Source organism: Macrosteles quadrilineatus, unplaced genomic scaffold (assembly GCF_028750875.1).
Source record: "Macrosteles quadrilineatus isolate MER2022 unplaced genomic scaffold, UCM_ALF_1.0 Scaffold_2__2_contigs__length_208266976, whole genome shotgun sequence".
Taxonomy (NCBI): domain Eukaryota; kingdom Metazoa; phylum Arthropoda; class Insecta; order Hemiptera; family Cicadellidae; genus Macrosteles; species Macrosteles quadrilineatus.
In genome coordinates, this window is record NW_026542595.1 from 198477801 (window position 1) to 198491463 (window position 13663).

Consider the following 13663-nt stretch of genomic DNA (forward strand, 5'->3'; position numbering starts at 1 on the left):
TTGTTTTAAATCTTTGACTAACTTTAGAAGGAAAAAACTTGAACCTTTGGCTGACCGGCTGTTTGTTACATGGCTGCTCTCAGTTTTTTTTTCAAGTTGTCGATGCGGCTCCGGCTTGCCTGCCGTCAGCCGTCTTTTGTCGTCTGTTGTGTATGTCTAGGCTGTCGCTGTCGGCTGTGGTAGGCCAGGCCTAGCTTTTTTAATAAGTCTATTCAAGGAATGTTTCTAACTTGAAGTCCTGAAATTCAAATTAAAGAGTAATATATACATCATTATTGACAGCAATTTATTTGTGAGTTTTTACCGTTATAGGCTAACATCGTGTACTAAGCAACAATGAGCGAGCCTCTGGTGTTTGCATTCACTTTAGTTGACACTGGCGCAGTTTTATTCCTTTTGGTCTACTTTGTATCCTTTTAAACATAAGTTAGTTAGGTTAGTTTTTAATTTTTGACGAGTATGATTTTCATCCACTTGTCTTTCTGCTTTGCGTTTTACATATAGGCTTAGACCTATTTGGATTCAGGAGATAGGCCTAAAAAACAATAAAGTAGGCCTAAGATATAATAATTTTACTTAAGTTAGGCCTACTGGATTGCTCTCATTTTTCAGTAAGGTTTTTGTTGTGAAGTTTCAACGTAGGTAGGCTACTCGGAGTTTGAGGTATAGGGTTATTAATTCACGATTGGAACATAATCAACTTCTACTTAGCCGTGGGAATCTGTTGGCTCAAGAGCAATAACCGGAATGTCACTATCCAAATCCAAGTGCATGTCCATCTCAGTTGGCTGCCTTGAGGTAAACGGTTGAAGAGCTGGATGTTCTGAGTTTCTTTGATTGGCTATAAATTAAATTTGGTATTTATAAACTCAAGCTGCTCAAGTGATGTTTTCCACATTCTGCATTCTTTAGCTGAATTAGGCCTAGGCGATTCTAGGCACTTTTGGGGGAAATACGGTTTTTATCCTGAAATTCCTGTTTTTGTTTGTTATATTTAGGCATGTGAGTAAAATAGATTGATCTATGTGCGAATTTGGTCTGTATTAAGGGTTTTGAAGTTAGTTTAGATTTTGGAGATTGGTTTTACCTAATCCAACCAACTATCAAAGGACTTTTAATGCAGTTGCAAATTTTCAAAAGATCGACACCATTTACATGGTTTTTAAGACATCAAAGGAATATGCCAATGTAATATAAGTTTGGTAATGTTAGGATATTTCAGGTTAAGTTGAGTTCCATTTGTTTAGCTTTTATTAGCAGTTTATCTAACACTTATGTCTAGGTTAAAATATTCACATAACCTACTGAAATGTTCGCAAAATAAAAGCATTTTTGGTCATCCCGTTAACGTGTTTGTCAACCTTAAAACGAATTTTGGGGTCAAAACGGTGTTTGCCCCAATAGTGACATAGGAAAATAGTGCCTAATTTAGCTGGAGAGTCCAAAAGTTTGTCAAAATTGCATGATTAGCCTAAGTTCATAATTACATTAAATTTACTTGTCTTTCTCGTTGGGAGGATTCATAATCAAGCCTTGTTAAACTCTTTGTTAAGTGATTACTGCATCACTCTCGTTTTTCAGTATGGCTTTTCTTACGTTTCAACGTACTTGGGGTTTGAGGCATTGGTCTAGATAGAGAATTAAGTCATAAAGGAGTAACATACATTTAATAAAAACTGTATAACTACACAACAACTTAATACACAGTAAAAAATATCATAATTATTGTCTTAAACAAATTATGTTTACAAATATGAAAATATTATTTTATTTTGACAGATTCAGTTAATTCTTATAAAATCTTATCAGCTGTTTCATTAAAAAGTAGTGTACAATTATCCATGGTCATAATGTAGGCCTAAACAAATCTGGAGAGGGGACTTTTAAGGCTTCTGCTGCAGAGCCCCATGGCAATTTACCATGATTATCTTTTGATTGCTCATCTACAGACCAAGGCCTTTCTTTAGACACCCCTACCGAGTTTCTACGCCCAGCCGTTCTCTCAAATTAGCTGTGTCAAAATCCCTGTTTTCTCCTCCTTAAGAATAAAATGTGAATGGTTAAAGGCTACTGATTGTAGAATTGTGTGTAGATGGATGATTCTCCATTAAATTTTTCCTTAACAGACTTCAGGTAATAACTTTGTCCGATTTAGAATGTGACTATCTGAATGCTCAACAGTGTTGCTCCAAACTTAATGTGGTGAGTCGTCATGTTTTTTATCAAGTGTGTGGCCTGAGTTTTGGAACTAGCCCTAATGCTTTTAATAAAGTATTATAGTTTTATGTTAATATTAGCCATAACCTCCTCTTATAGCTAAGGCTGCGCCCAATAATGCGGCAAAGCTGCGTTTGCTAGCCTCTTGCCATAGCAATTAACAAACGTAGAAAAATTGCGCAAACCCTCCATATAAATTACTGCATCAGCTGTCTCTGCAGGTCAGGACTCTGGCATTGCCTTCGCCTTGTATTAAAAAAAGGCAAGTCCCTTGAGCCCCAAAATATATTAGCCTACACATATTTTTCATGAGACTTTGTCAATCAATCCCTTCATATGGGCAAGGCCACACTAAAAAAACAGGCCGTAATGCTCGTCCAGCATGACGTCACGATAGAAGACGGCAATGACGTAATTTTGCCGTTTGTGATCAGCTGCTTGTTTTAATCTTTCATTGGAAAATAAATAAATAAGTACTTATACGTCATAGCCGTCTTCTATCGTGACGTCATGCTTGGCGAGCATTACGGCCTGTTTTTTTAGTGTGGCCTTGATATGGGCATTGTGTTGAGCTTTGAATCAGCTGTGTTAGTGTAGATTTTTTTAATAGTGTAAAAACGTAGGCCTATTTGTCTAGGAATTTGGATGCATTGAACAACGTCCAATGATATAGGTAAGTCAGTGTCACATTGTCCAAATTATAATTCCTTTAACGTTTGACTGTTGCAATACTCTGAATCTCATCATGATCAAAAATACAGTAACTGCAATAAACATAATACTTAATACTTTTTAATACCTTTCTTTGAAATGTCTTTCTACAAACTGTGGACGTCATGAGATTGGTCGTCGAAACAGTGCACACTTGACACTCTTAAAAAAAGTTGCAGTTTTCACTACCTACAAAGCCGCCAGTTGCACGACGTCCATAGCTTGCATACGGTGTTAGGTCAGGTTTAGTGTGCACTACAGTCAGTAAAAAAGTAAATTCACAGTGTGTAAGCGCTCTAGTGGAATAGTTTATTTTGGAGGTCGTAAGACAGCTCAAAAATTATATTTTGGACTTCATTACGTTAGGACGCCTTGCAAAACTCCCAGTAATTTTAAGTTCTATGAACTTTTTACCTTTTGAAAAATGCCAAAATTTAGTTCAAAGTAAAACCTGATTATAAAAAATTTAAGATAACAAATTGTGACAAATGATTATTGTTTACAGTGGGTTATTCCCAAGTTAGTAGCTCATGCAGTAGTTGTTCTATTGTTTCTTCTCTACGGATGGTGGATTCTGGCCCTCACCAATCTGCCAATGGTCGTCTGGATGTTGTATGAGTGAGTCTTTGGTGTAAAGTAACCTGTACTTACCTAGATTTATAGTTTTTGACTTGGATATTCAAAATGTTCAAATAGGCTAATGTAATGTAGTACTGGTGAACATTTCTTGAGAAGTGTGTTTAGAGTGCTTTTAATGTAAGCCTACCTGGTTAGAAATCCTTACCATGCAACACTACTGTGGAGACAGACATCTGCACACATTCATATCTAGAGGCTTTCATTCATACTTCTGAAAGTCAAAAGAGAGGAATAGGATTTAGGGCACCAGTTATTGTTCTCAACTCCCTGTTAAGGTTTATTCACACACAGTTCCGACACATCACAGTCCAGTCACATCAGTCACGACACAGTCAATAAATTTATTCTTTATTGGATATTCTTTTGAGCTATACTATATGCACTCACCTGGCTCAGGTCTTTCAGTCACTCTGCCGGTGTACGTCAGTCAATTTCAGATTTCTTCCCACAACTATTTTGGTGTTTTTCAGATGCCTGACGGTTGTGTGATGTATTTGTTGTTTGTGGCTGTTTGGCGAGGAGCATAATATTTAGCTGTAAAGAAGACCATGCATGACAAGACTGCCATATGTAGAATATGGATCTCATATTTGGGTTAAAATACACACCTAGACTGGCATCCCCATTTCAGTGTTTGATAACTGATAATTGTGATTCAATCTGAAGAATCTCAAATTATGAAATTTAAATTTGATTTATAGTTGCTAATTGTATAGTCTAGGTGAAAGTTTGCCACTTCTGTCTTCCTTGAATTATATTTTACCTTCCATTTCTCAAAATCTTCAGCACTACGAGGTTTTGTGTCACTGTAGATTCTGTCAAAATTTGTTTTTCAACACTAGAGCAATATCATCTGCATGGTTAACATTTTAGTCTAAACGAGATAAGGCTCAGCCATAAAAATTTAATTGCATGAAAGCAATGACTGTTACAGATTTGACATAGGCAAGCCAGTAGTTAAAAGCATTAGTTAAAATTTAAAATCTAATCCAAGTATCCAGCCGGTTAAACTAGCTGAGTGACTTTTCATACTATCACGGAGACACTATGTTCTCTAAAAGTAGTTTGGTTTTGCAGGTTCATAACTGTTCCGTCAGGCAATACAGGTGTTTACGACCCAACGGAGATCCACAACCGAGGGCAGCTAAAACGGCACATGAGAGACTGTATGATATCCCTTGGCTGGTATCTTGTCACATTCTTCATATATCTCTATTGGTAAGTAGATCGAAACTGGTTAATGGTGTTATGCCAGAATCGTATCAGTTGTGCCATAATCATAGGTGGGTAGTCTGTTCGGAAGAAGATACTTACGTGCTGGAAAAGAATAGAGCTACAAGAGAGAAAGAATCAAGTCAATCGTACACGTCTGTGAATATTAAATTTAATCTATGTATACAACAAGCAATCTGTATTTAGCTTCCAGGTTTTTCAGAGATAGGACATCAATTTTGACTATAGGACGGAAACAAACAGTATCAGAACAAACATAAAAAGAACGAGTCAGGTTGTTGACGCAGGTGGCACTGAACTGGCAATAATTTTTGCTTTGTAGACCAGCGGAAGCATGTACAACATTAGCTTTGCCCACTTGACAGACATTGGGGAAACTATTTGGATATCCCCTCAAACATTTGTGAGCATTGCCTTGATTGGTCTCTTATTTTTCCTTCTCTTCCTTATATTTGGAACAGCCAGTAAGTTATGTGAATATAAAACTACGTTACGGACAGAACAAATTCCAAAATGTTTAATACCAAGCCAGAGTATAAGCTCAGTCAGTAGGATGATGGATTGTGACACCATGGTCATGAGACTACAAGGTACAACTAGTCTATCTTCACCTCAACTCTGTCAACTCCGATTCACATCTACAGCCACAGATGATCCTTACATAAGAACATGTTCACTCCGTTTTTAAAAATACAAACTAATAGTTGATGAATATTTAACAGATATCTAACATTTTGTTATTACTTAAGCAGCAGTTTCGTCAACACAGTAAACCGTCACGTATTCATTTGCATATTGTCAACCATCATTAATTACAACAATCAACAACAATCATGTTCAAACACAAATACTAGTTACAAATAAATTCAAATAAAATCAAATTTGTTTGTCATAAAAACGTTTAAAATGTACAAGAGGCATCATTGTCAACTCCATAGATGTCATGCATAAGACCTTCACCAAACAGTAAATCTTAACCAAGTTTTACAAGTGAACCAGTTAACTTAACCAGTTCCTTTAAGTGAATAAAAGCTCAGTTAACAAACTTGAAAGTCCTCCTCTCACTTGGCTGTTTTTGCACAGTTTCCTAAACGCCTTACTCTCTGGCGACCACAGGTATGTAGAGGAGGAGGACGACCCGTACGCTCACGGTCGCCCACTATCCACAATATTGACGCACAGCAATGTGAGATCATGAAGTGAGTTTCTCTCAGAAACTTTATTTCTCTCTCTCGCTGTTGTTTGTGGCTTGCTTGATTGCAGTCTTGCTTGTTAGGGAATGATATAGTTTTCATTTTTGTGCATTCTTACCCTCTGGATCATGTTTGATACAGACTATAAAAGGTTTAAAATGTCTGTAGTGCTTGGTTATTGTTCCTATTAGGCATGTTATCTTAAGCAGGGTGGCTAGTGACCTGGAAAACCTGGAAATGTCAGGGAATATTAAATATCTGGAAAAGTAATGGAAAAGTCAGGGAATTTTGTCATAAGTCAGGGAAAATTGTAAAATGTTTAACATAATTTTAATAATTGTTAGGAAAGGTCGAGAGTATGTGTGCCGTGTGGGTGAAAACTAAGAAATATGTCTCTACAAATAAATTTTGTGTTTTTGTACAAATTAAATTTTATTATAACTGCGTATCATCTTAACTCAGTTTAATTTTATTAAGGTAATTTCAAATTTGCAAAGTTTGAAAATAAGCTAGCCTGTATCTATAGATTTTATGCATGTTTTCATGTAAACAAACATAAGATATTCTTCAGATAAAGATTAGTCCTTTTGAAGAATTAGTTAGGTAGTATTAAAATTGTAATTTTGAATTTGTCGATCAGGGAAAGTTTAAAAAAATCATGGAATTGTCAGGGAATTTTTCAATGTGATCTCACTAGCCACCCTGTTAAGTTAACTGTTAGGCGACAACTGGTTTCAAACCCTAAAAGTAATATAAATTTTAATATCTTGTTCCCTGAGATTGTGAGTTGTTGTGTTTGTTCATGGTTTTAAGTCTTCACAGACCCCGGTATGAAGAGGATTATTATTTAGCTTGTTTGACCTGTTAAGGTATTCAGCTTTGAAATGAACCTATAGTTTAGAAACTGGCCGTCGCCTATTAAAGAAAAAAGGATCTCTTGACTGCACTACAGTATTTTAAACAATTTATAACTGTTTGTTTTTGTAGGGTTTGTTATGAAAATGATGGTCATAAAATTCACATTCATGTGGTACAAGGTTCTATTTTTTCAATTCATTAAGTGATTCTTTACAGGTATGTATATTTTATTATCTTGAAACCTACCCTTTCATGCGAGGGCTATCCAAAAAGTGACAGACGTTTTGTCCAGGCACAGCAGTGGGTGGGGCTAGGACCGCCATCTTGGTGGTTTTATTAGGCATCAGTGTGTTCCTCCACTCTAGCCAGGGTAGAAAGACCGCACACGGTCAATCGTACCCAAGAGCTTTTGTATGGGAAGTTTCCAACCATCTGCTGTACAGCCCAGATTTGGTGCAGAACAACTACCAATTTGTTCCCAGCGATAAAAACGTGGCTCGCTACGCATGCTTTGACACTGATGCTGAACTCTAGAGGGCATTGAAAAGCTTGTATCGTGTATGATAAATGCCTTAATTTAAATGGTGATTATGTTGAAAATAGCAAACAAACAAATTAGCTACTGTATATCCTTCTAGAATTCTTAAACTATCACTTTGCTACTTTTCCAAACGGAAGTTTTTCTTTAGTTTTACTTGTCAACGACTGTATTACTGTAAACTGTAAAACTGTATTACTGTAAACTGAAGTTTACAGAAGTAGTGAATAGGACGCAATTTTTTCTTTTAGAACTTTTGTGTCTAAGGCTATAATGACCACCTCACTCATCATGATTTTCTAAAGGCCGGCGATTTGGTTACCGTTTTTTACCCATCCCAATCTATGTATGGTTTCTCAGATTCATTACTTCCTTCTAGTTCCTTTTCCATCTTACTAAAACCCTTTCAAAATTCTTCCCTATTATCTCCCCCCTATGATCCCTATTATCAAAATTCTTCCTCTGATATCATTTCACTTCTTGTTGCAGTTTGATCATCGCCTTGCTCAAAGACAATCCTTTGGAAAAAGACATGTCTCACTTCAGCGAGAATCAAATCGCCGACAGTGAGTTTTGAGCTCCACCTCGTCTTGGGTATTCTTCCATGTCTAGTCACTCAATTCTATACTCCCTCGGGTTGTTATTTAACTTTAGATTGAACTTGGTGATATTTTATCCTTGCAAAATGAAGTACGTCTTTCAACAATTTATAAATTCATCTTCACAACATAAAAAAAACAGTGGATAAATATTGTTAGATATTAATGTACAGTTCCACAAACTCAGTGCAACATTAATTGGAGAACTGCTGATTTTGAGAAATGCCCAAGTTATTGGGGAAAAAGGGGAAAAAATTGAAATATATACCTATATAATCAAGTGCGTTTTAACTTAATTTTTCATATACAGATACACCATGTACACCTTAACATTGAAATGCATTGTGAATTGTCAAAGAAAATATATTATTTTGGCTACTTTCTCTCAAAATTTAATATATGGTACTCGCTAGCTAGCAGTTCAACTATTACTGTTGCAAAAAAAAAAACACTGGTGTTGAGTTTGCAGGGCTTTACTGTACCGCATCTCTTACATTTACTTTTAAAGGGTTTTTTACATTAAATGCAAGTCCCAGGCTATTATTTTAGCATATGTGCTAGGTTTTTGTAATAAGTTAGTTTAATAAACTGAACTCTCTGGACGTAAGTCCCTCAGGGAAGTTAAAAACCTACTTGCAGTCAAAATTTATATCAAAATGTAAGATGCAGCCTAATGTTTATTTTACAAATATGAAATATTGATAGTAGGCTAATTAAATGTGATGTTACACATTTAAAATAATTTAATTTTAATGAGATTTACATATAACAGTCAAAAAGTTCCCGGAATGGATTTCTGTACTAATTTAGCGCGATCGCCAGCGGCAAATTCGCCTTGCAGTAGTTAGTACCTGGGGAGGGCATATCCTAGTGGGGGTATAGCTGACGAGTCATAGTGCAGGATTGGTGAGCACCTTTTGTGTACCTGCAAGTCTACATTGTCGCTTACTTTCGGTCGTGTACCTGCATTAAAAATGTCATTTGAACAGCTTGCGTTCTGTGTTTTACTAAAAAAAACATCTAGTGAGACTCTTAAGTTGTTAATTCAAGCTTATGGAGAAGAAGCAATGAAGAAAAGACATGTTTATGAGTGGCACAGACGCTTTCGTCAAGGCCGTAAACACATTGATAATGACCCTCGTACTGGACGTCTTTCAACAGCAGTCAATGACATAAAACATTGAGCAAGTACGAAAAGTTATGTGTGAAAATAGGAAATGAAAAATCTATGGAATTGCATTTTAGGTACATTTATCTCATGAAAATGTTCACACCATCCTTCATGATCATTTGAATATGCATCTAATTTGAGCGTGAATGGTTCAAAAATGCACAAAGAACGTCGAATGTTGATGGCAGGTAAATTCGTTGATATGGACGATGCAGATCCAAATTTTTCAAATTAAATTGTGACTGGTGACGAAACGTGGTGTTATCTCTACGACCCTCTACCAATTTTGTGCCACTCACTCAGCTTGTGGTACACGACCGACAGTAACCGACAAAGTAGACTTGCAGGTACACGAAAGGCACTTACCAATGCTGCACTAAGGCTTGTCAGCTATACCCCCACTACGATATGCCCTCCCCAGGAGCCGCTGGCGATCGTGCTAAATGTCTAGAAATCCATTACGGGACCTTTTTGACTGTTGTAGTATTTATACTTATACATTTTCCTGTCAAGGACTAGCTCTTTCTTAGTCAGGGTTGTTTGTTAAAATTCCATTAAAAAGATGTATTTAGTTTCTGGTATGTTTAGTGACTAAACTTAATATTATAATCAACTATTTATTCAGAAAACGTTGTACAGACATATATGAGTCTAACCACATTTTTATTTGAGGGCCATCAGAGCTTAAATATCCATATTTTAAGTATCTCTGTCCATACCATTACTGTGGTTTTTACTGAAAGTCTTAAGTATTGTTTGAAAGTTATTTAACTCCATTCTTATTATTTTTGTAAAGAATCATTAATGCAATGATAGTAATTTACTATTATAATAACAGTCTTAAAAGTGGGGGAGCTAAGTTCTCTAAGGACAGAATACACTTGTAATTTGTCACCTTTAAAGGTATGAAAACCAAATTTTAGGTTTTTCACGAGCAATACCCATTGAACGATTTGACCATGCCACACTCACCTTGTGAGATCAGTATTTTGGGCCAGTTTATGAGGTAAAGAGGTGCTTGCTCACTGGCTATGAAAATCGCCTGGGTCGATGTTCCGCACTTCCTCGTCCCAGTGGCGTAAAAAACACCCGCGCAACCTCTGGGGTGCGGGAGGGTTGCCAAGGTCTAGGGGGCGCTGAAGTTCAATTGTCACCGCTCAACACAATCGCAAAAAAAGTTATGTCAATTCTGTGACTGCAGGAGACGATGAAGACGTCTTCAAGACATACATTCATACACTTGAATACATTCATGAACTTGCCAAAATCCCAAAAAAAGATTACGTTGTTTCCGTGACCGCGGGAGACGAAGATGATGTCTTCAAGACCGAAGAAGATATACATGATTTAGCCGCAATTGTTTCCGTGACGATAATATCTTTATGATTGTGGATTTCGAACAAGATGTTGCCACAATCACAGAAAACGACGACGAGTTTCAATGACCGCGGGAGTAGATGATCATGTCTATCTGAACGCAGGAGATATTCACGATTTGTCCGCGATCACAGAAAACGATGATAATGTTTCCGTGACCAAGGGAGGAGATTAAAAATCGTCTGCGAGAGTTTTCGGATTTTGCCATGATCACAGTTTTTACTGAGATAAACGAGTAAAACATAAATTTGTAATCTGGTAATATTTTCTAATCAAATAATATCACGTTCATTAAACTATTACATGTTCATTTAACACTTTAAAACAACAATATTAACTAAAGACTTCACATCAATAAACCCATTAAAACATCCGTATAAAAATCTTACATCGAGAGGCACGTGTGTTCAGTTCCAAAAACCTCAATGGCCGGCCACCAGTTTCACGGGTGTTGTCAATGGAATGTCGTGGAGAATTCATGTGCAATTCCGCTAACCTTACCTGGTAGGAAAACTTACTTGTCATTTAAACGAAGGCATGGTTGTTTTTTTCTCTAAAGTGGCCTGCTCCATGCATTGTAATGCTTCGCTCAATTCTGTGGGTATCTTACAAGGTAATGCGAGTGTGCTCGAGGCAAAAGATTCCTCCTTTAGCCGACTATGGTTATTGGTTACAGATCTTAAAGTAACGGTACTGAATCTATTTTTCTAGGTAGTTTAATTGTACACTTCTCTAGTCATCTTTAAGTAACTTATTTGTTCCTTGTATGTATTTTTTATTGTCCAAAAGAGCTTACTTTTTTCAAAATATTTACATCTTTAGGATATTGGTAGGAAACGTAAACGCAATGTAAGACTCTTTTTTAGATGTCTCTCTTTAGAAGTTGTACTTATATCATGATAACCTGACTGACTTTAGACTGACTGTACCAGTAAATAATACCTTAATAGTTAATATATATTTTACTATACTAAATGTATGAAAAAAAGTTGTAGGCCTACAATAATTGTATTACACAGTTAACTTATATATAGTACAGCCTCACTTGCAAGAGTATCGTAATTAATCCAAGTCTACTGGAATAATCATTGCTATTAATAGTTGATCTATAATCAAATATTGTTTTTGCTTTTTGCTAATAGAGTTATTAATTTAACAAATATTAAAATGTTTTACTCAAAGAATGTTTCTTTAGTGATTGCTGGTTTATAATCAAATAAATTATCTTTACTTTGAATTTCTTTACATTGTTGGGTTTGGTCAAACTAAAACTTATTTGTATTGGTTGACTCTTATCAAAGAATCCACAAATTGAATCAACTTCCTGTTGCTTTTGTCAAACCCCCCAATAATTAATCACATTGGGTCAGTTTTGGTTACATAAAATTCTGTTTGCTATTCTATATACATGAATCTACCGTTTATATGGTGGATTTGTCTTTGTTTGTGTAGTTTTCAACACATATTTAGCACTTTTTTACATTTTTGTAAGAAAATGGTCCAAACCTTAGTCTTGATAAGTAAACCCTAAATCTAACTAACTTACCTCTTGATTGGTATGATTAATTAATTTACAGTTTTGCCCCATCCCATCACAAATGGTATCTGAATCCAGAATCAAAGATCTTTACTGGGATCGAACCAGTCACTCTTAGATTTGAAGGCAAGCACTGTAACCACCAGGAAACCGAGCGAGTGTCGTTCTATTCTTTGTCATGGGGGTTATAAACTGTTAAACCCCTTCAGACAGGCCTGAGTGCCATTTGACTCCCCAGAGCATAAGAGTGATTCAGGGGAGGGGTACTAGTAGAAGGGGGTGTAGTGGGCAGGTTGTAACGGAGACCGGGTACAGTTTCTTAACTGGGCTACCCTAATTTCGATTGAAAATTAATATCAATCTGCTTACTAAACCTTCATTGAATTTTTTTCATAATAAGCAAGTTTGGTTAGGTTATAACAGTTTCATCTTATCCCTTAAACAAATTTTGCTAACCCCCCGCTCGATCTTTCCACCCCCATACCTGTGGCATTGTGGTACCGGTCACTGATACCTGGCCGGCACTCGCTCGGCAAGGCCTCAGGCTGTAAATTGACCCTTGTCAAAGTGTTTAGGTAAACAGCACTCAGCACTCGTAACCACTCGGCTACCCAGGCAGTTGAATACCCCTTTTCTTTTTCATTTCTTGATTAAGTGACTTAAATTATTTGGATTTGTTTGGGAAAAGTCTGTATATTTTTAGAAAATATTTGGAAATAAAACTAAAACATACATGAATTATTTTTACATCCATACTATGTATTTGCTATAACCTAGCCTACTAACTTATTTTTTTTATAGAATAGTTTTGACCCATTATTAATTGGAAAATAAATAATTTTTTTCTAAATAAGATAAGACTCCTAAATAGCTTTTAATTGTGTGTATTTTACCTTAGAATGTATAGACAAATTGAATTGTATAGTATAGTTTAGATTTTATAATAAACAAAAGTCTTTGGTATGTATTATCAAATTATTACCTATTTTCCTGTATATAATGCTTATCGTGAATTAAATAGACTGAATTGTTTGGCTTTCTTATGAAATTGCTCACACATTTGCTTTCTATTTGCTTGACATTGAAAATGTAAACAGCAACCATCAGATATAAAGGGTTTAGCCGCTTCTGCACCATAGTTTGCAACAAAATGTTTTCTCATGCTGACAACTAGTGTGCGATTTTAAACATTTTATGCTATCTCTGTTGTATACGTGGGCTTAAAACAAACACTGTACCAACTTCTTGTAAAGTGTTGTTGTAGTAAGTGACCTAAGTCTCTTTTACAACGATATAGTCAATATACCTCTTTTTCTGTTGGGTATATAAGTGCATAACCCTCTGATGTGGGAATTTTCCAATGATTTCTTTGCCAATATATTTGTAATTTAATTTTATATCTGTTATGGAATATGTATTTCAATTAAAGTGTCCATATTTAACTAAATTAAAAACAAAAATCCATATCCTCCACCTTCTTCTCTATTAACTTTGACTATTTAAATACATCTAGATATTCTATCTCCATGTTAAAATTGTCACCAGTTAATTAATCAAAATGGTCGAGGTGATATGAGCCACCACCAGAAT

At 35.8% G+C, this 13663-nt stretch overlaps 1 protein-coding gene across 1 annotated transcript; it reads left to right on the plus strand.

Annotated features, from left to right (window-relative positions):
* Positions 1-180: 180 nt before the first annotated feature.
* LOC128987403 (protein cornichon homolog 4) lies at positions 181-12896 on the plus strand. The gene is made up of 5 exons (XM_054408233.1): positions 181-408; positions 2134-2202; positions 3434-3546; positions 4645-4785; positions 7879-12896. The coding sequence occupies exons 1-5, from the start codon at positions 337-339 to the stop codon at positions 7964-7966; spliced, it is 483 nt and encodes a 160-aa protein (XP_054264208.1). The 5' UTR covers positions 181-336; the 3' UTR covers positions 7967-12896.
* The last annotated feature ends 767 nt before the right edge of the window (positions 12897-13663 follow it).